This window comes from Vanellus vanellus (assembly GCF_965231255.1).
Source record: "Vanellus vanellus genome assembly, chromosome: 7".
NCBI lineage: Eukaryota > Metazoa > Chordata > Aves > Charadriiformes > Charadriidae > Vanellus > Vanellus vanellus.
The window spans coordinates 20,927,248-20,947,382 of NC_138912.1; the positions used below are offsets into that span (position 1 = coordinate 20,927,248).

Below are 20,135 nucleotides of genomic sequence, written 5' to 3' on the forward strand. Positions count from 1 at the left end.
TGGAGAGTCATATCAATACGATGTACTCATTGTAAAAACACTATTCTTAAACAAAACTGTATCTAGCAATATCATGAAGCACTTACTTAATTTTAAACACTTTTCTACAAGTTTTGCTGAATTGAAGCTTTATTTCATCATTGCTTCTTAATGGTCTCAAAGAAGTATCTAAATTCTCAAAATTATCTTTAGAGCAATTTGTTCCCAATTAGGAACAGAGCCTATCCCATTGACCTAACTAGATTTCACACAAAAGTAACTGTGCATCATATACTGCCAAATGTATTCTTGGCTGCATCAGAAGTGTGGCCAGCAGGTCAAAGGAGGTGATTCTGCCCCTCTACTCCACTCTCGTGAGACCCCACCTGGAGTACTGCGTCCAGCTCTGGAGTCCCCAACATAAGAAGGACATGGACCTGCTGGAGCATGTCCAGAGGAGAGCCACGAGGATGATCCAAGGGCTGGAGCACCTCTCCTATGAGGAGAGGCTGAAAGAGCTGGGGCTGTTCAGCCTGGAGAAGAGAAGGCTCCAGGGAGATCTTATTGCGGCCTTCCAGTACCTAAAGGGGGCCTACAGGAGAGCTGGGGAAGGACTTTTTACTAGGGCATGTAGTGATAGGACGAGGGGGAATGGCTTTAAACTGGAAGAGGGCAGGTTCAGATTAAACATTAGGAAGAAATTTTTTCACTCTGAGGGTGGTGAGGCACTGGAACAGGTTACCCAGAGAAGTTGTTGAGGCCCCATCCCTGGAGGTGTTCAAGGCCAGGCTGGACATCGCCTTGGGCAATGTGGTTTAGTGGGAGGTGTCCCTGCCTATGGCGGGGGGGTTGGAACTAGGTGATCTTCAAGGTCCTTTCCAACCTAAACCATTCTATGATTCTATATATAAAACCACAAATCTTACAAAGATTAAATGTTCCCCATCCCCAAGAGCTCATTGGCTTTCTCATATGCTCTTCTAGGAAATATCTGTGCAAATGTTTAAAGAAAAGAACAATGGTGACAGACATGCAGACTAGGACATTGGGATTTGCATTTAGAACATGAATGAGAAGCAACTTCACTGGATTCAGAATAAACCGGCTTATTAAATGTAAAGAGGAATTCAGCTCTTCTGCATCCAGACCAAACTCAAAACCAGTACAGGACAAATTCAAAGCAAATAAGCAATTTGTTTTCAAAGGGCTCAGCAACAAAAAGCCCCAGTTGCAACACTTAGACAATAATACTAGCACATCCAACACAACATATATATTGCTTTTGGAAACTCAAATACTGTTTTTGATATCTGAAGGACGAGATCTTTGGATAACATTTTTTTCTCTCTGAATGTTTATTCCCAGTGACACAAGTTTCACTGTGCACTTCATTATCATAGAATCATGGAATGGTTTAGGTTGGAAGGGACTTAAAGATCACCTAGTTCCAACCCCCCCCGCCATGGGCAGGGACACCTCCCACTAGACCAGGTTGCTCAAAGCCCCATCCAGCCTGGCCTTGAACACCTCCAGGGATGGGGCATCCACAACTTCTCTGGGCAACCTGTTCCAGTGCCTCACCACCCTCATAGTCAAAAAATTCTTCCTAATATCTAATCTAGATCTACCCTCTTCTAGTTTGAAAAAATACAGAAATCATCCACCAGACTGAAATACACTATTATTGCTACAGTATATCAAAGCCTCACTTATAACTAGGGATCTTCTAATTACTATTTTACTCCATTTATGACTGGATGGAGGAAAGTATCTGCATGTATAAAACCACATGAAAACAGAGAAGGACACAGGTCTTGACTAAGAGAAACTACTGGTTTACTCCACAATAAATCAAATAAAAGCATAATGGCATACAAAAAATTGATTATTTTCATTAGCTTAGCAGCTTTGTCGATACCAGTATTGCCTTGTTTTGAATAAAATGTGCTGTTTTCATGGATCTTAGTTCCAGTAAAATGAGATTTTAGTGGAAATATTAATGGTGGCCAGGAAACCAGTCTGTGTTTCTATATGCATGGATTGATTTTCCTAACACATATTACTTGCACCATGAATCAGAATATTGAAGGTGCAGTTAGAATGTAGCTGGGCTCACAGCTCTGCCTCAGAATAGAGTCTTAAGGGCAAAATGTCACCCAGCAGTTTTCTCAATCTGTTTTAAGTAGTTCCCTGACTCTTGCGCCTAAGAGCCCACAGTTTCAAAACTTGGTAGCTGAATTTAATTCACTGTTATTTGTCTTCAAAATGATTATGCTTAAGATGAGCAAGAACTTTGAGCCTCTGGCAGTGTGGGTTCATTTCAAAAGGATGTTAATTTTCTTAGGGTTAAGAACGATACAGCAATAATTCTGTGTGCAATTGCAAAAAGCAAACTTAGTTTTCAATCTCAGGAGCACCTCCCACTTGAAAAGCTAGCAGCCCTTCATAGAAAATTAGAATTAGCTTCCTAACATACCACAAAGATTTAGTTTTACTAATGAAGAAATCAAGGCATCGAAAGTAGCACTTTCAAAAAATTCCAAGTGACCTAGGATTTTAAATCGTGCTTTCAAAAGAAAAGCTAGACATCCATCAGCTGTAGAGAGTTTGAGTCACTTCTGAAAATCATCTGTGCATTTTTTTTCCTTAATATCTTATAAATTTTTTTTTTTCTAAATTTATCACAGCTCAAATTCCTGATGAGTTCCTAGGTGCAAGCACATTCCATGCTATCACAGTATTTTGCTGATTAACTCTCATCCACTGACCTTAACAAGCAAAAGTTACTTTGCTGACAGTATGTATAACTGGTTTTACAAAGATACAGAATAACTTGCGTTCACGCACTCCTTGCAAGTAGATAGGGAAAAAGCACTATGAACAGCGTGAATTGTTTCTACTTTTCCAAAAACATCACCGAGATAGGGCCTAGTTTAATGCCTCGCACAAATTATCATCCCCATCAGGCTTTTCACATTTCCCCTTGGTACAGTTTGTGTGTAAGAGAAGCTACAGAGCTTTCCTCATATGAATACCAGGGCTACTATTGCCTTCTAGAGAAAATATACTAGCAAGTTTTGGCCATTTGAAGGCATGCAACAAAATCTCTTCGTAATGTTAAGAATCCTTTTTTTAATTTTGGTGGTCTGGCAGATGCCAAATTACATTTAGTTGCAGTATTTTTTCCCCACCATATTACCTGAATGCGGTGTCTCCTTCTCATTTTTCTAAGCTACTGTGCAGTGCTATAATATGATGTTCATCAGACACCTGAGAGGAAGGCAAAGCTGTTTCTGCATGCACCCTTATAAATGATATGATTGCATGAAAAACAAGACAAAGTAGAAAATGATCTTCAGTATAGTTAGCCAGGGACTCTTGGCAGAGGTCCTATCTCTTCAATCCAGGGTACATTACCAAGATTTTGTGCAACTTCAGAGATGCTGGCTGCTGTTTAAGGAGAAAGTGAATAGCAAGAGAAAGAGGACAAATAAAAGGGCAAGCTGTGGGGTTGGAAGCACAGGAGGAAAATTGCTTGGTCTGTATAAACAGTGAAAGCTTCAGAAGTTAGTTGATCAATGAACAAGCAAACTTCTTACTAAAAGCCCAAAAATAACCTTGGAAAAGAACATGCAGACAGGCTGTGCATTTTCTTTAAAAAAAAAAAAAAAAAAAAAAAAAAAAAAAAGAAGGCTGGAGCAAAGCCTGCAGGAAAGTGCTCAGGGGAAAGAGCTGACCTTCAGCTACCAGCCCAGACTAGAGGACCAACTGCCAGGGTGTTCCTAATCTCCTTCCTCCTACCCAACTTCTGGTCCATTCTCCTTTCCTTTATCCCAAAGTCTTCGCTGCACAACCCAAAGGGGAATGAAGCTCTGGCCAAATACCCAAAGAATCTCCTTGTGCAGATAACGCAGTGCAGCAATTTAGGAATTCACTGTGATATTAACAGTTACATTAGCAGTAATATTAGTAATATATGTCTGAAGGCAGACAAATTGCAAATGTCACAGTGTCTTCTGTGGATCATATCTAAGTATGTCATGCTTTGATTCTCTTCTTAAAAGTTCTTTTCTTTCCCTTACCCAGCCTTGTCAGATCTAGGACATCTCCTATCTGACATCACAAACAGAAAACATCTGGCATGACACTGGAGTCTTAAAACCCACAATTCAAAAATGCCAGACAAGGATAAGATAGGTACGTCTGAGAGGAAACTTCTTTCTTTTTAAGGTAGGAAAAAGCCTGCAAGTATCCCGAGCCACATATCTAAAGTTGATGTTAGCATGTCTCACTCGTACGTAGTTTTTGAAACAAGTGACAATGCTATCTTTCATCACTGAACAGGCAGCATATTAATAAAATGAAAATCCGCCTTTTATTTGGTCAAACTGTATGCAGTTTGATGGGAACTCGATTAGTACCAGTCCCGAGTATGAACATGAGCAATATCCTCTAAGTACAGTTTACTGACTCAAACACTGTTTCCTGGGGGGGTTTAAGGCTTTTAAGCAAATTTTCGTACCCATATGACATTAAAATGATTTTTGATCATACGTAGGAATGGCAGTAATATACAACCACAAATCTATTCTCTTCAGCTTTTAATTGTCATTCTAGACAGTCAGAAGAAATGGCTGAAGTGCAAGACCACCTGTTTTACTATCTGTTACTGTTTTTTCTATGCTGACAGGCTCAACATTGCTTCAGCCCATCACTATTTGGTTCTGACAAAGGTCACAGAGAAGCAGCAAATTTGGCAGCAAATGGATATTATCTCTGAGGGTCAGAATAAAAGTACATTAATTTTATTGAGTTCCATTAATACTTCTGTAAAAGCAGTGCTTTCTTATTGCCATTTCTGTGAAAGCAAAGTATTTGCACATGACCTGAACTGATTCTGAAGATTTTTCCAGATTACTCCTGAACACCTGGGCCTAAAAGATCTATCACAGCACTAAACCAAGTAGAAAGACATGACTTACTACCTGTCCTTTACCATTGCTCATAAAAAATGTACTATTTGACTCAGGCTTAAACCAAGAACAAGAAGCCCCTTCAGACTTTTGAATGAAAGTCTACAGTAAAAAAGCTCCATCCACAAAGAAATTATTTCATCTCATATAGCTGTCAAACACTGCTGCACTAAAACAAAAAATGGTACTCTGTGACAGAATATATCTCTTCAAAGGGAAATTCCTTCACTTATCCTTCTACCAAGTAGCTCCCCTTCACCAGCAAATGAGGTCCACCTTTTTCATCAGATCTTGCCTGACTCCCACATTCCAAGTAGCATCTCATTTCACACGGGTTCATGCAGTGGTATATGTTATGACCTAAGGTACTGAAGTCCAGCCTTTCGTGTCACTACCTGGTATCATCAGTGAGCTGCCCAAACTACAGGACATGAGGTTCCAATTATTCTCTTACCCACTTTTAAATAGAATTAGCCATAAAAACTGTATTTTTCTTCTCCTCTTTTTGTGGTTCATTTGATGAGAAACTCTTCAGGACATGTGTTAACTCCTAGCTGGAGTCTGACTCTGGACTCCGTGTAACTGTGGTCCCATTTTACCTGCAGCAATCCTATTCACAACAGCCATACTAAACAAACACTTATCAGTAATGATTTCTTGTTGGCTAAGAAAAGAGGAGTGAAAAGGAAGAAAAGATGAACACAAATACATAACAGAAATTGCTGGAATTTGTGCTCTAGCCCTTCATATTTTTAAGAACACTGCCATCTACTGAGGGCCTGAGAGGCTCTCTGTCTCATACAGCTCAGCCCTAGAGCCAACTCTGATAGTTTCTTGATGACACTCTCTCCCATCCAATTAACCATTCTACTTGTTTTTCAGAAATGAATTACTGTAATTAACAAAATCTCACTAGCTGCTGGCTTGGTTCCACTACACAGAGTTGGGGTGTGCTAGCAGTTAGTTGCACTCCCACCTTCCGCAGCTCTGGATGAACAATCCGGTTTTATTTCAATCCCTCCGTATTTACTTAAACTGTTTTCAAGCATTTTAGACCAGATAGCAGATACAATATAGGCAATATATTTGTTCAGAGTAGGTGTGTGTATGGAAGGTTTGGCGAAACAAAGCAGATTCTAAGCTGCATTGAAAGTTTATGGACCATTAGGCCTAAAGAGCCACACTGTTTTGGTTGTTAGGTCTATTAGCAATATTTTAAACAATTTTCAAAGGACTTCTACAGTTGTGCCTTTGCAGTAAGTATTCTGGGACTGAGACCCATGCACTGCATCAGACAGGTATAGAAATACTTAATCAAACTGATAGCCAAGAGCCTTTGTTGTTCTTGTATCTGTTGACTCAGTGCAATTGGCACTGCTCCTCCTGCCAGTGTCCTAGGTAAATTTTAGTACCTCCGCACCTGCAATGAGTAAGCAATTCTTGGAAATGAAGCTACAGAAAAGTATGAGACATTGTTTAGATGGCACTTTGATATGTTCAGACTCACCTGAGAGTGTCCCTCTTTGTACAGTTTTGGCAGCAACCTCACCATAACACAGACAGCACCTGGATGTACAATGGTGCAGTCTCCCATTTCCCACCTGCAAGAAAAAGACACATAAGACTTATCATAATTATCATTAACAACAGCAAGGAGGGTCCAATAATTTTCCAGCAGAGTACAGCATTAAATCCTCCTTGTAGTAACCAGGCTCAGCATTTCAAACGAAGCAAACAATATAGATGACCTGGAACAGCTGTGAGACTCCTTAGAGTAACAAAGACAGGACATAACCTGCTCATGAGCTCACATCTCGGGGACCTGCATATTCAAAGATGTGCGGCAGCCTCTTTAAACAAACTGTGCCTTTGAAGGTACTTGCAGTACAGAGAACAGACAACCAGAGGGATCCCTCTGATGCATCAGCCCAGAACTAGTACAATATTTTCTATTAGAATCATAGAATTGTCTAGGTTGGAAGAGACCCTTGGGATCATTGAGTCCAACCATCTACCCTACTCTACAAAGTTCTCCCCTACACCATATCCCCCAACACCACATCTAAACGTCTCTTAAACACATCCAGGGATGGTGACGCAACCACCTCCCTGGGCAGTCTATTCCAATGCCCGACCACCCTTTCTGTGAAAAATTCTTTCCTAATGTTAAGTCTAAACCTACCCTGTTGGAGCTTGAAGCCATTTCCTCTTGTTCTGTCATTAATTACCTGTGAGAAGAGACCAGCACCAACCTCTCTAAAGTGTCCTTTCAGATAGTTGTAGACAGTGATGAGGTCTCCCCTCAGCCTCCTCCTCCTCCTCAAACTAAACAGTCCCAGCTCCTTCAACTGCTCTTCATATGATTTGTCTGCTAGGCCCTTCACCAGTTTCGTTGCCCTCCTCTGCACTCGCTCCAGCACCTCAATATCTCTCTTGTATTGAGGTGCCCAAAACTGGACACAACACTCAAGGTGTGGCCTCACCAGTGCTGAGTACAGGGGCACAATCACCTCCCTACTTCTACTGGCCATGCTATTTCTAATACAAGCCAGGATGCCATTGGTTTTCTTGGCAATTTTCAAGCAGTTTGTAGCTTTGGTCAGACAATAAATATCTTCAGTACTTTCAAACCATAATAGCAATAAGCAAAGATGACACAGTTTTGATGAAATCAGTATGCCACCCTTCCCTTCCAACACCAGAATCTGCCTAAACTAGTAGAAGAAAGTTAAATATCTGTGCTTCCCCACCAGTTTTCATTTTTTGCCACATATCACCTTTGTACATTCAGGCGCAGGAAGGATTTGAGGCATCAGAATTATGGCAGAGAAGATCTGCTTATGCCATGATGCAGGCTAGAGGTCAGATATATCTCAAAGATGAAGCTACAGTAAGTCTAGTTTAGGCACTGCAGGCTCAGCATATTCAGAGTATAATTAGCATTTCTGCATGTACCTCTGAACCAGAGTTGTGATGTGTGCTGTCAGAAACATCTGTCCCAAACAGATCTCATGAGAAAAGCAAAGGCAACATCTAACAGCCATAATTAGACTGAAAAAATAAAGCACAATATGCCTTATGGACTGTGTAATACAAAGGGTACAAGTAAAAGAGTGAGCATAAAAAAAACCTTTTACAAGGGATCTAAAGGAGGGTAAAAAGGCTGTAATTAACATTTTGGCCACATCTAAAAAGGGTGATCTGATATATCAGAGCAGCGATTAGTGTGTAGCACACTGCCACACAGTGACAAATAATTCTTACTGCACCCTGAAGAAAGATACTTTCCAAGAAATTGCTTTTTTGCAATATTTTCTGTATAATGAATCAAAATCAGATCTGGTATACTTAACTGCAGCAGCGGCTACCGTGTGGACACATACACCTGTACTTGTCATGAATGTGGATGAGTTTTTAAATGTCAAACAAGAAAATAGTACACACCCAAAATACACCCTCCTCCCATCTCCCCCAAAAAAACCTAGCCACCTTTAAAGAGAAAAATCCAGTCCTACTAGTATCAATAGGAACCAAATTTCAGTCTCTTTTCCTGCGGTAGCTGTGCTCCCCAGAGCAAGTTCGTTTTCAGCTTAAGCCACTGTACTCAAGGACTGACTTTCCAAACTTTCAAATCAATTCAGACTTCCATCTCTAGCACTGTAAAAATACATTGCCAAGCAGTGTGTCCAGTTCTCCTAACACACAGCAGTCTTCCTAAAGACAGGCACTGAAGAAATATGGTTACCTCTGAACCGCAAAATTTTTCTTTCATATATTTTTTTAGAACTCGTATGATATGTAGTAAAGGTAAAATGTGAGCTAATAAAATGTGAATATTAGAAGACAATAATTGAAAGTTATCCTTTAAAAAATAAATAAAATCATTAAATGGTTAAGACATCGCCATAATTATAAGGAGATATTTTCTTATATTTGAGCACTGCCTGGCAGGTTTAGCACTCTCCGGGGTTTTAAGAAGGAAGAACAAAGAAGGAAAATCCAGAGGCCCTGACCAGCATCAAACTACACCTCAACTTCCTCACCAGCCCTGCATACTTGCTGTGCTCTAAAAATATCATATAAGCCTTATCTCCAGCCTTCTCTGTGGTTTTCTAAGAGGCCCTCATTTTCTGGCTTGTCCTAGCACAAGAGCTGTCTCCGTGTACTAACTCCTCGCTCCTGCAAATATCTCACACACTCCTGCCTGCAGGCTAGCCAGTCAGCCCCATGGTTCCACTCCATCTATGCCACCAGTATCATGGTGCAAATCCCAAACCCACACTGCACTGGCTGCTACTTAAAAGTAAGACAAATAAGAAGGTTTGGGAAGAAAATGAGATGCCACAAAGAACCTGAAGAGCCATTAGCACAGTGAGCCTGTGCTAACAGCAGCTGCAGCAGCTATTCGCTAAGGTGGGCACAAAGAGGGGTTTCCCTCCTAAAGAGAGATCAGCCTCGGTTAGCACAGCTTGCAGCAAGCTATCTCTAATCACAAAGAGCAAAAGGAAAAACAGAGACCCTGTCACAGAAGGTATCTCAAACATTAATGCAGGAGCAGGAACACAGAGGGCTATTTTTCAGATGGGAATGAAAGGGTCGATTCCCCTGTGGCCCAGCAGTTTGCAGCATTATTGACCAGAGGACAGTGTAAGGGGCTAGAATATTATCCAGTTGAAATGCTGGTTTTCTTGTGTCTCAGTCACAGGCTCCCGTATGATCACCTCCTTTCCCCTTCTTTGGGGATGTTAAATACATGTTGCAGAATGGGGCATCAGAGGCCACCTAGGCTGACTGCACTCAAGTTCCTCTTTTCAAGTTGCATAGCCCCAGGCTGAAGTCGTCTTCAGGAGGAAGTGTGAACGTAGTGTACAGCTAAGAGGAAGCTGCATCAGGGGAACCACAGGCTTGCAGGAACTCTGGGAACTTGATTTCTTATTTTTATTTTCTGAAAACTTACTGCTGGAAAAGGATACAGGCTGTGTGGCCTGAACATTGATAGCTTGCCCGTACACGTTCCCTTGCTGTGTTTGCATACGCTTGTTCTGGACACTCTCCAGCCACCTCTGGCTTCCCTTTGTGCCTTCACATCCCAGAACCAAAGCCAAACTGTCCCCAAACAAACACTGTGAACTGAATGGATCCCAACTTACAGGATTAATTTCTCCACAAGTGGTATTCATTCAGTTACTGCACAGCCTCACAGCTCAGCAGGCAAAACACCACAAGCACCTAGGAAGCCTTGCTTTGTGTTTCAGATCTAGTAACTTGAGAAAGACAAGCAGAAGGCAGAGCCATCCCCTTCCCCGAGTTGCCACTGAACTACTCCTTCTCCAAAATCTTCCCTAAGTCTCCCTTACACAAATACTTAAGCTACAGGCTATGGACTTCTCACAGCCACCACCATCCATACGCTCTCCGCACATTCTCCCAAACGGGACCAGGAAGATCTACTTTGTCATGAGTATTCATTCCTCCTGAGCCACCAAGGCCTCTCCCCAGCACTGAGTATCTAACCAGAAGCTTCCAGTGTAATTTGAAGAGTGGTGACAGGGAGCAAACATCGCCACATCTATTTTAAAATCAGCTGCACACGGAGCAAAAAAAAAAAAAAAAAAAAATCTACTGCAGGTTTTTCCGGTTGCTTCAAACAAGTACAAAAATGACCAGAAATACTTATTCAGCCTGCCTTAGTAATCAGGGAACAAAAGTTTTGCTGACTTCAAAATTGATTGGGCAGATTCACGCAGAGACTAAAAACAAGCTTCCAGTCCCAGCAACCCTTTCCTTAGGGCCCAGTGCTGCTCCCACGTTGCATTTGTCAGAGCCTTCAACACAAACTCTGTGACTCTCAGGGTTGTGTGTCCCACTGCTCCACTGAACACTTATGCCCCAATGTTTACTATCATCTACCTTTCAAAAAAAGGTGACTTCTGCTGTCTGGACGCCTAGGAGTTGGGACTATGGCACTGATCTGTTTGTTCTAGGCAGGTTATGTCACACCTTATCTCAGTTTACTACCATATAAAACGCAGATACCAGTCTTACAATTGTATTTCCTGTAGTAAATAGACTTACTTCTCTTCAGGATTTCCCCATAGCCTATGGGCAGAGTCAGGTAATTTGTTGCCTGGCCTTTGGAAAGTAACAGGATGCTCTTCTTGAGCTTGGGGTCCCTCCTGATCATCTCTTGAAGCCTCTCCTGTCTCTGGCTTTGTCTCCTTGAAGTAGCTCTCCAGATGGAGAGTTCCTTTGACCATGTGATCAAGAAAATTCAGAATCCATATGCAGTTCTTTAGCCACATTGGGAAAGGTTCTGAAGAGCAGAAAGCTGCATCCAAGAATTCTCCAAATGTCCTTGTCTTCTCACGGCTCAGAGGGATTTGCCATTCCTCTTGCGTACAGAAGCATCCAAGTGACCCAAGATCCTCTGCCATCTTTTCAAAGAGACCATTCCTCTGGAAGAAGTTGCTGTTGACAGGGTCCAGGTGCAAGGCTGCTGTTATCCCCTGAAGCGTGTAGAAAACAAGCTCCAGTATGCGATTCTGTCCAACTGTTGCCCACAACCCAGACGGAGGGTCCCGCAATGCACCTTCCATGTCTGAGAGAAGCGACAGGAGTCCATTGAATCCACTGCAGGTTCTGAAAGCTGAATGGCTTTTGGGACTCTCCAGTATCCTCAGGAGTGACTACAAACATTGGGAACGAAGGAGACAAATGAAGCTTTAGAACATTTTAAAATTTGAAGTTTGTACCAAAGATCTATCACTGAAATTTCACTCTTTGAAGAAAAAAAAAAAAAAAGAAAAAAAAAAAGTTGGTCAAAGTAAAGGTCACCACTGCATAAAACTTTTTTCCTCCTCCCTTCCCCAATATACCCAATGAGTCAAACAACCAAGATTTGAATGCACCATCAGGAACAATCCATAAAGTCAACCTGACAGGTAGGGAATAGCGCTCACAGGAATAAGCAAAGAAATCAAATTTCCTGCATTACATATCAGTTTGACCAGAGGTAGTCAGACCCTTGGCTATTTTTTCAGCAGTCTTCTCAGACTCTGTCAAGAAATCTGCCTTTGCCTTAAATAAATGAAAGCAAAGATTCAAGTGCAAATAACCTCATATAGAAACTGAGAAAGCAGTGCAGCTCTCTATAGGCAAGTCTTCCTACAGCCCTGAACAAACATAAGGAGCCACACTAGACTTTTGCTTATATAACTGAGCAGACCCTCTCCAAAACAGCAGCGACCCAGGATGGCCCAAAGAGTACTGCAAGCAACAGGCTCTCCTCATTAAGACAGGGAACAATAATTCCCTTTCTCAGCAGAGGTATTTTTAAAGTTTGCACAACTCTTTAGAGGAAAAAAGCCATAAAAAGTCAGATCCCAAGATAACGAAGTCATTAGATTTTATCTAATTTCAATGGGTTAAAGCAGGTTATAAGTGAATGCCACTTGACAATGTTACACATGCATAAAAACCCACCTATACCACTTGTAAGTTTTGAATGCTATGGGCTCACGATTTTAAAACAAATCTAGAAAAGTTATGAACAGTTGTAGTGGTGTAAGTACAATTGGTGAGAAAAAAGAACTTACAAGGAAACAGTCTACTGTATTTGAATGTAATCCATTTTTGGGATGTTGCCCAATTCATTTTGTAAATATGATGCTCTTTCAGGCACCACGGCCCTTTCAAATTTGAGGCTGTACCTTTTCACATTGGAAAGGGCTATTTTTACATATAAAGTTTCCCAACAGATATCCAATGAAAGAGATTCACTTCACAACCTGCTGAAGAGGAACAGTTTCTAACATAAATATATCTCCCTGTAACAGGATCTAGGACTGTGAGAAAGGGTTGCCAGAACTGGAGGGGGAGGGAGAACTCTATTACTGTCATTCAATTTTTTATGATAATGTATCAAACCAGGCAGAGACTTCTGAACAGGGAGTAAATTTAATAACTCAGAGTTGAAGTTATCAGGATGGCTTTAACACATTTCAGAGAAGGTCAACAGTAACCACATTTCCTCCAGATCTAACTCAGTTAGAATTTAATCGCCTGTGAGTTAGTATTCCGCTGTCTTGAATCTATAAAACTGATGTCGGCTGGAAACCCCCTAACTCAGTTAACGTTAACAGAATTTATTTCACATTCCATTATTTGTTATTCCTCATAATTGTCCACGTGCCACACTGGAATACGGCAGTGCTAATTGCATTTGGGCTCAGGCTTTAACAGCTAAATATATATTAGCAAATCAATCTGAATTTGTGTGTAACACAATCACAGTCCCAGTGGATGTAGATAATAAATTCATTTGCTTACATTATGCTTTAATACAGTTATCATTTGTCAAAATTAGACACTGAAGCTGCATTTATTTTCATATTAGTTTGGACACCCTACTCAACTTTTCCACAAATATTAAAGTTTACTGTTTCAAATCAAAGCTATAAACTATGTCACATTTTTGTTTCTATAAAGTAACGTGGTTCTTTTATCACAGAAGCAGCTGCTGAAAGGTGAATTTAGTTCACACTTAGTAGAGAAGGTAGAATGAAAGTTTAAATCAGTGCTCACAACACTGCTGCTTTTCAGTTTGATGCCTATGATCTAAACCAAAATAAAGCACACTGATTCTTTGCCCTACTTCATTGCTTATGGATCAGACCCTCTATAAACACAATAGAGGCTATGAATAGTTCCAATTTCTTCCTCCAAACATTCAGAAGACTCCTCCTTTCCATCATCTCACATCTTTTTCCATTATACTGGTGTATGCAAGAGACGACAAAATTAAGGACAGCAAAATTTCAACCTTGTGAAAATTATCAGAATCAAGCTGTTCATCTCATGCCTACCCTGCACATTCCAATCTTACTCCTTCACCTCTTCTTACATCATCCGTCTACATCTCCTCCACTTTCATTCACATCTGTTTCTCCTTTCTCTGTCACATTACATAGAACTGCTCATACAACTGTGACTTTTACCATTTCAATTTCTCCACCCTGCATTACTATTTAACTTCAAAATACTTCACAATCTGATACTGAGTGAAGGTGTTGACCACACATACATTGCTAAAAATCAAAGCACTCAATTTACCAGAATCAAAAACTGGTCTATGGATCTTTTTTCTTCTGCACTTACCTTCTTAGAAAAAATACCACAGTGCTAGGGGTGAGATTAAGAGCAATTTCCCACAAGCCAAGCAGTTTCCAAGAAAACAACAACCAAGTGGGAAGCCACATTAATTACCTTCAGCAGGTCTAGTTTCAGATGTAGTTCCCCTTGAGTAGAGGAACAGAGGGCCCCAATAATAATGCTCATATATTCTTCATAGTTGATGACTGATAGCTGCTCCAAGATGCTGAGAGTAGCACTCCTATAGCATTCATCATCCAAAAATATCTTGATATATGGCACCATCCCATAGTCCTTCAGAACAACTGGGGACAAATATGGTATCATTTATTACTTAAATTATTCTTTACTTGTAGTTTTCACAAGCAGATTTTCAGTGTTGGTGTGAACTGCCACATTTCTACAAATACAGCAGGAGAGGCAAGAAGAGCTCATTAAGCTAAAGATGACACACACTGAATGGAACAAGAACAACTAGGAATAAAATGACCGGATGACCACAGTTTGTAATCAGAGACGACAGCTTCCCAATATAACAATGAATGAAAATGAAAAGATGCCTTATTAGTTTTTAGCTTAAACATCTCTTTAGCTTATGAAGGGGACTGCTTGATAGTTGGTGACAATACATTTGCACTGTGTAAGATGCTGCAAACATGATGATTGTATGATTCCAAGAGTGAATTAAGTGAGTGGATTCCAGTATTCAGAAGAGTTCACTGTATTGCACTATAATGCACACGATTCCCCACACATACACCTCTTTGGTATGCCAATACTAAATGTATGGCTGTTACTCAGCACGTGTCTGATCCCATCAAGATTTCAAATAATAGATACCATGGAAGATAATCTGGATGAACAAACAATACACAAAACTCACACACAGAGTTTTGTTTTTCACAAGCTAAGCTTGTGTTTTCTATGTAAACACTTCAGGAGTATCCAAGTGAATGAGGGAAGCAAGGCGACTGCTGGCATAAGGCTCATTATGCAGGATGAGAATATCTTTGCCACATTTCTTCCTGGTGTAACACTGTTATCCCTAAACTCCTAGCTTTTGTCCTCCACTTTTCACTGAAGCATAAAAGCCAGAAAATTTGTTGGTCCTCCTTAAGAAGCATCATGGCCACTTACCGCCAAATATCACAAAGCTAATGCAGTCATATGTCATATCTTACCGGTGTTCCTCACAGACCCCACTGTAAGGGCAGCCACCATCTCCAGCATCACAGCATTTAATTCCTTCTCAGTGCCTTCTTCCAGACCAGGCAGATGGGTTCCAGCTGTCGGTATATTAAAATGTGTAATACAATTTATACACGACAGTTAACTGTAGCTAAAATACATTAAACCAAAAAGGAAAGCAGTTCTCCAGCAAATTCTAGTTTTCTCTTAAATATTACTTAGAGGCTACTTGAACCATAAAATGAGCAAAAAAAATACAGGCAGGGCATTGTCTAGTCATCGGGGTCTAGTCTGGGACTGGGAAACACAGGTCTAATTCTATGCTCTGCAGCCTGTATCTCCTGCATAACTATAGGCAATACTGGCAATAGCGGTGTTTCCACTTCCCAACTGATGTAGTTACCCGTTCAGTGATACCTGGTAGGGTAGGAACACACAAATAAAAGAACATTACAGATTACGAGCTATGAAGTGGTAAAATATTATAGCAACAGGGAGTACTTAAATACCTAAACTAAAAGTGAAGAGCAGAAATCCCCTGCAGGTTCAAAGGCAAACATTTCCAGGATCAGACAGTGTAAGGCAGGTTATTTTTAGACCTAAAAGTCTTGAAGTTTGCAGGCTAAACTTCTAGAAACCAGAAGAGGCAAGCAGTGATCACTTCACACAGTGTCTTCCCACCTGTCCCTCTTCATCTGTGTGTCTAAATTTACAAATTACATAGCCATTCAATCACTCGTTCTATAAAATTTAGATCACCAAGTGATCTAATGCAGTGAAATTAATGCAAACACAGAGGAAAGCCCCTGTGCACCAGCTTATAACCAGAATGTAAGTTGTCAAGAACCTTGGTATTTATCTTGATAATCCTTATCTAAGTACTCTTGTCCAAAACTCTAGTTCTCTGATATCAAGAATGCAAATCTAAGTGTCCTTCCAGATAATGGATGTCTCAGCTCCAGAACTTCTGTTGCAATTCATATTCCTTCTGTTGTTTGGAATAAACATGTATAAGTAATTCAATGGTGCTTGCTGCATCAGAAGTTACACCTAGTACTTTCTGTTCCCCCTCCTTTACTAAACTACCATTGCACTAAAATTTAAAGCATTTCCCAATTCATACAGCATAGAAAATGTTATCATGCATTTTTATTCCTTTAAAATAGCAATTATCAACTTTTAAATACTGAGTCTGTCCCAAGACACCTGCACCCCACAGTTACCACACCAGGACTATTACCTTCCTGTTTTCATAACAGGAGATAACTATATGCGATGACAGTGGGTGGTAGTAATTGTGGGTAATATATGGCCAAAATTCAAGAAACTGCTTTCCATCATCAGTCCTCAGGATTAAGTGTTATTTTCAGAGAAACTAAGCACTGTGGAAAACTCTTCTCTCAAGCTGGCAGCCTACAGAACCCCAAATTGTGACCTCTTTAAAAGTGTGGGCTGGGTGGTACCCTCCAGAATAATTCATTGTACACTGCTGAAGAATAGCCCAGAATTGTTTAGGCTAGTGAACAGAATGATAAACAGCTAAGATTTCAGAGAAGACCCAGCTTAGTATGTCATAAACTTAGGCCAGTTGGCTTGCAGACAAAATTTATCTATTCAGTACATAAAACTTATAAACTGACTATAGAAATAGATTCATTCATTCCTATTGATCTGCCTACTTCAACAGTCATTTTGAATGACATTAAGTTGTACCTGATTTCCTCAGGATCTTGGCTTGCTTCCTCAAAAGTGCCAACAGTAGGCCTAAGAGCCCAGAGTCACGGAATATGTCGCTGAATAACAGATCCTTCTTGGTCATGCTGAGAAGGCACTGGAGAGCTGTTAGGGTGCAGAATGGCACTGTGTTTTCCTTTATCAAATACTGAACCTTCTTCAAAATTTCATGGGGGACATAAGACAGGTCTAACACTATGGACTCCACCAGTCTGAAGAACTTAACTTGGACTGAGTGTGGTTTGAAATGGATTATGTCAGTAAACTGGTTGATAGGTTGTAGCGTCCATTCCAGAAGAAAGAAGTTCACTGTGTCCCAGGCCCATATGGTACCAATTGCTTCCAAGATTCTCCCACACAGGTGCTGATCATTACTTTTCTGGAAAATGGACTGCAACACCTGAAAAGCTTGAAGGTTTTTCACTGTCATTCCTGTGAAATAAAACCAGGTGAGATCATTTTTACATCAATGCTATATAAGATTGAAAGCACCATAACTATAAGGTTAAATCACGTCTGAGGGTGGAAATGGTATCACAGACATGAGGGATGTGATTGGGAGGCATATTCTCAACCTTGGATCACACCCTATAGCTGACATGGTTGGTTCAGTTTTATGTAGGTAGCATTCAAGCTCCAGCAGCGTTAAGCAAATAGATCAGAATATGCCATCTCATACTCCTTCCTCCATCTTAAGACACCTAATGAATAGAGCTTCATTTTTCTATGACCAGCCTACATAGCCATATATATATACTGTACCAGAAGACCGTGCCCGTTCAAAATCAAAGTGCGGTAATTGTGGGTGTACAATATTGCCAGAAACTTTCAGTTCAGTTTTTCCACAAGTTGTAAGACAAGTCAGCATGTCCAAGATCTCATCCAGATAGGGGTCTCCTTCATTTTGCTGCAACCCCTCACACCTAGGAACAAAATTTGGGACAGTCATATGTTCATGCCTTAATAATACAAACATTTTGGATATATCCCAGGTACTGAGCAGACAGGAGCTACCCATTTTACTCCCCTCTCCTCCCCAGTCTATTTTACTATCTTTCTGTCTTACTTCTGGGACCCGTTTAGTCATCTTGCAAACAGTACCTCCACACCATGGTGGCACATTCTGAATCAGAACAAAACTTACAAACTGAAGAAGAAAACTGAAGTGACACTGTAAGAGTCTTCTGAAGAAAAGGAAGATAAATGTTGACATTTATTCCAGTTACCTGTACTTTAAAAAGAGAGTAATTTTCTCCAAAAGAATGTCTGCTTTGGGAAGTAAAAAATTAAATTTTGTGAGAGCAAAAAATCAAAGCAGATACTTCATATTAAAAGGCAGGCATATGGTTGGCAAGGTAAGGGAATTGCTAACTGAGATAAAAAACAGAAAAATCTCAGCCCTTAGGAAGGGAAAAATATTGTATTGCCTGAGCTTTGTGAATCAGACATGAAGATGGCATGTCTCTCCTATGTCAGGAAATAGTTTGAACTGTAACCTCAGATTTGCCATAGTTTACACTGAAGTGAGAGTCTGTCAAAGGACAGAGAGCTGCTTATCATGTTGTCCTTTTCTGTACTGCTTAGAGGGGTCAATTCTTAAGGAAAACTGTAGTATCTGGGCATGCATTAGTGGCAGAGCAATAGACTGATACCAGAAGTTAGGAAAATATGTCCTGTTTCAATCTAAACAAGAAAAAAAAAAGGGCCAGGGCAAATGCTACTGTCTGTTTTGGCAGGAAAGAATGAGATCAGCAAGATTCTTTTTACCTGAAAAAGAAATTCCAAACATCAGAGAAGAAGAAACCTGGTGACAGAAAACATTCAGGAAAGAAGCTCTTTGTCTACCCCTTTCTGCTAGTATATGCTTGGAAGGGAGACTAATCTGAAGCCCCAAGCACCTGTATGCTATTTTTGTCTCTCCAGCCTAGTTACATCAGTTAAAAAGGACACAGGCAGTCATAGCCTGTACTGATAAAGATCAGGTGTTTCTGCCCAATATTTCTATGGATAGGATTTCATCAAAAATATAGATTTCAACACAGCTTATTTATAAGGGAAAGCTAGACAATCTATGGTGTCTACAGAAAACATGCCAGAAAAAGACAAAACTTTTTCCAATTGTAGGTTAATAATTTTGTGCCATACAAAAATCATCAGAAGTCATACTCACCTATGGATATCTTTGGATTCATGTTTCAAATTACAATCCTCTAGATTCAAATTACAAAACACCTCCCCCTCCATCTAACATACTGGTCAGGGACCGAAATTCTTGCATGTGTTGGAGAAGAAGTACAAGAAAGGGCAAAGCCAGAATGGAAGTAACAATAGATTGAGAAGATCTGGAAATGCTCTCTTCATATGATATTAGCGTAGATTTAGAATAGATATTTGGAAGAAATTTTTCACTATGAGGGTGGTGAGGCACTGGAACAGGTTGCCCAGACAAGTTGCGGATGCCCCATCCCTGGAGGTGTTCAAGGCCAGGCTGGATGGGGCTTTGAGCAACCTGGTCTAGTGGGAGGTGTCCTTGCCCATGGCAGGGAGGTTGGAACTAGGTGATCTTTAAGGTCCCTTCCAACCTAAACCATCCTATGAGTCTATGATTAAAGAAAACCAGAACAAACTTCGTAAGTGCTTCCGTAAGAACTGTATAATGTACTGTTTTGAGACAGCAAACTCAGAGCCTGGTTAAACAACACAAGGAGGCATGGAGACCAAAACATTTTTTTGTATTTTTGATTAGAATAACTAGTGGGGATTTGTGGTGATATGTGCATATTCATCTCAGTTCTGAAGAACATAACCATTTCAGATATAAGTTTGGGTAGGGCTTTTTGCTTGTTTGTTTTCTGCACAGCAAGGAGATCAGCTTTCCCTCCCTAGCTGACTGCATTCCCGGATCAAGAGTTCACCTTAACTGAGACAAATGTCTCTGACCTACATCCCCTCTAACAGCAACTGAAGAAGAACCGTTGTCTTGTGTTCAGTATGTCCCTATCCCACTGGTAGACTAACTTCTCCTACTGTTAAATTCTGTTATGGTTTCAGTAGAAGACCCGATATCAAGGTCTTTATTACTGCCTTTGCATCCACACAGGATTACCTACA

The 20,135-nt window shown here is 40.5% G+C and overlaps 1 protein-coding gene across 1 annotated transcript in view; it reads right to left on the reverse strand.

The window, feature by feature from the left end:
• Positions 1–20,135, reverse strand: part of WDFY4 (WDFY family member 4) — a gene marked incomplete at its 5' end in the record, with an annotated part of 134,515 nt that overhangs the window by 103,154 nt on the left and 11,226 nt on the right. The window contains 6 exons of the mRNA XM_082486444.1: positions 6,460–6,553; positions 11,028–11,638; positions 14,217–14,407; positions 15,284–15,388; positions 17,004–17,456; positions 17,787–17,947. Of these exons, the coding sequence (XP_082342570.1) occupies positions 6,460–6,553; positions 11,028–11,638; positions 14,217–14,407; positions 15,284–15,388; positions 17,004–17,456; positions 17,787–17,947 (1,615 nt within the window). The remainder of the gene's footprint in view (positions 1–6,459; positions 6,554–11,027; positions 11,639–14,216; positions 14,408–15,283; positions 15,389–17,003; positions 17,457–17,786; positions 17,948–20,135) is intronic.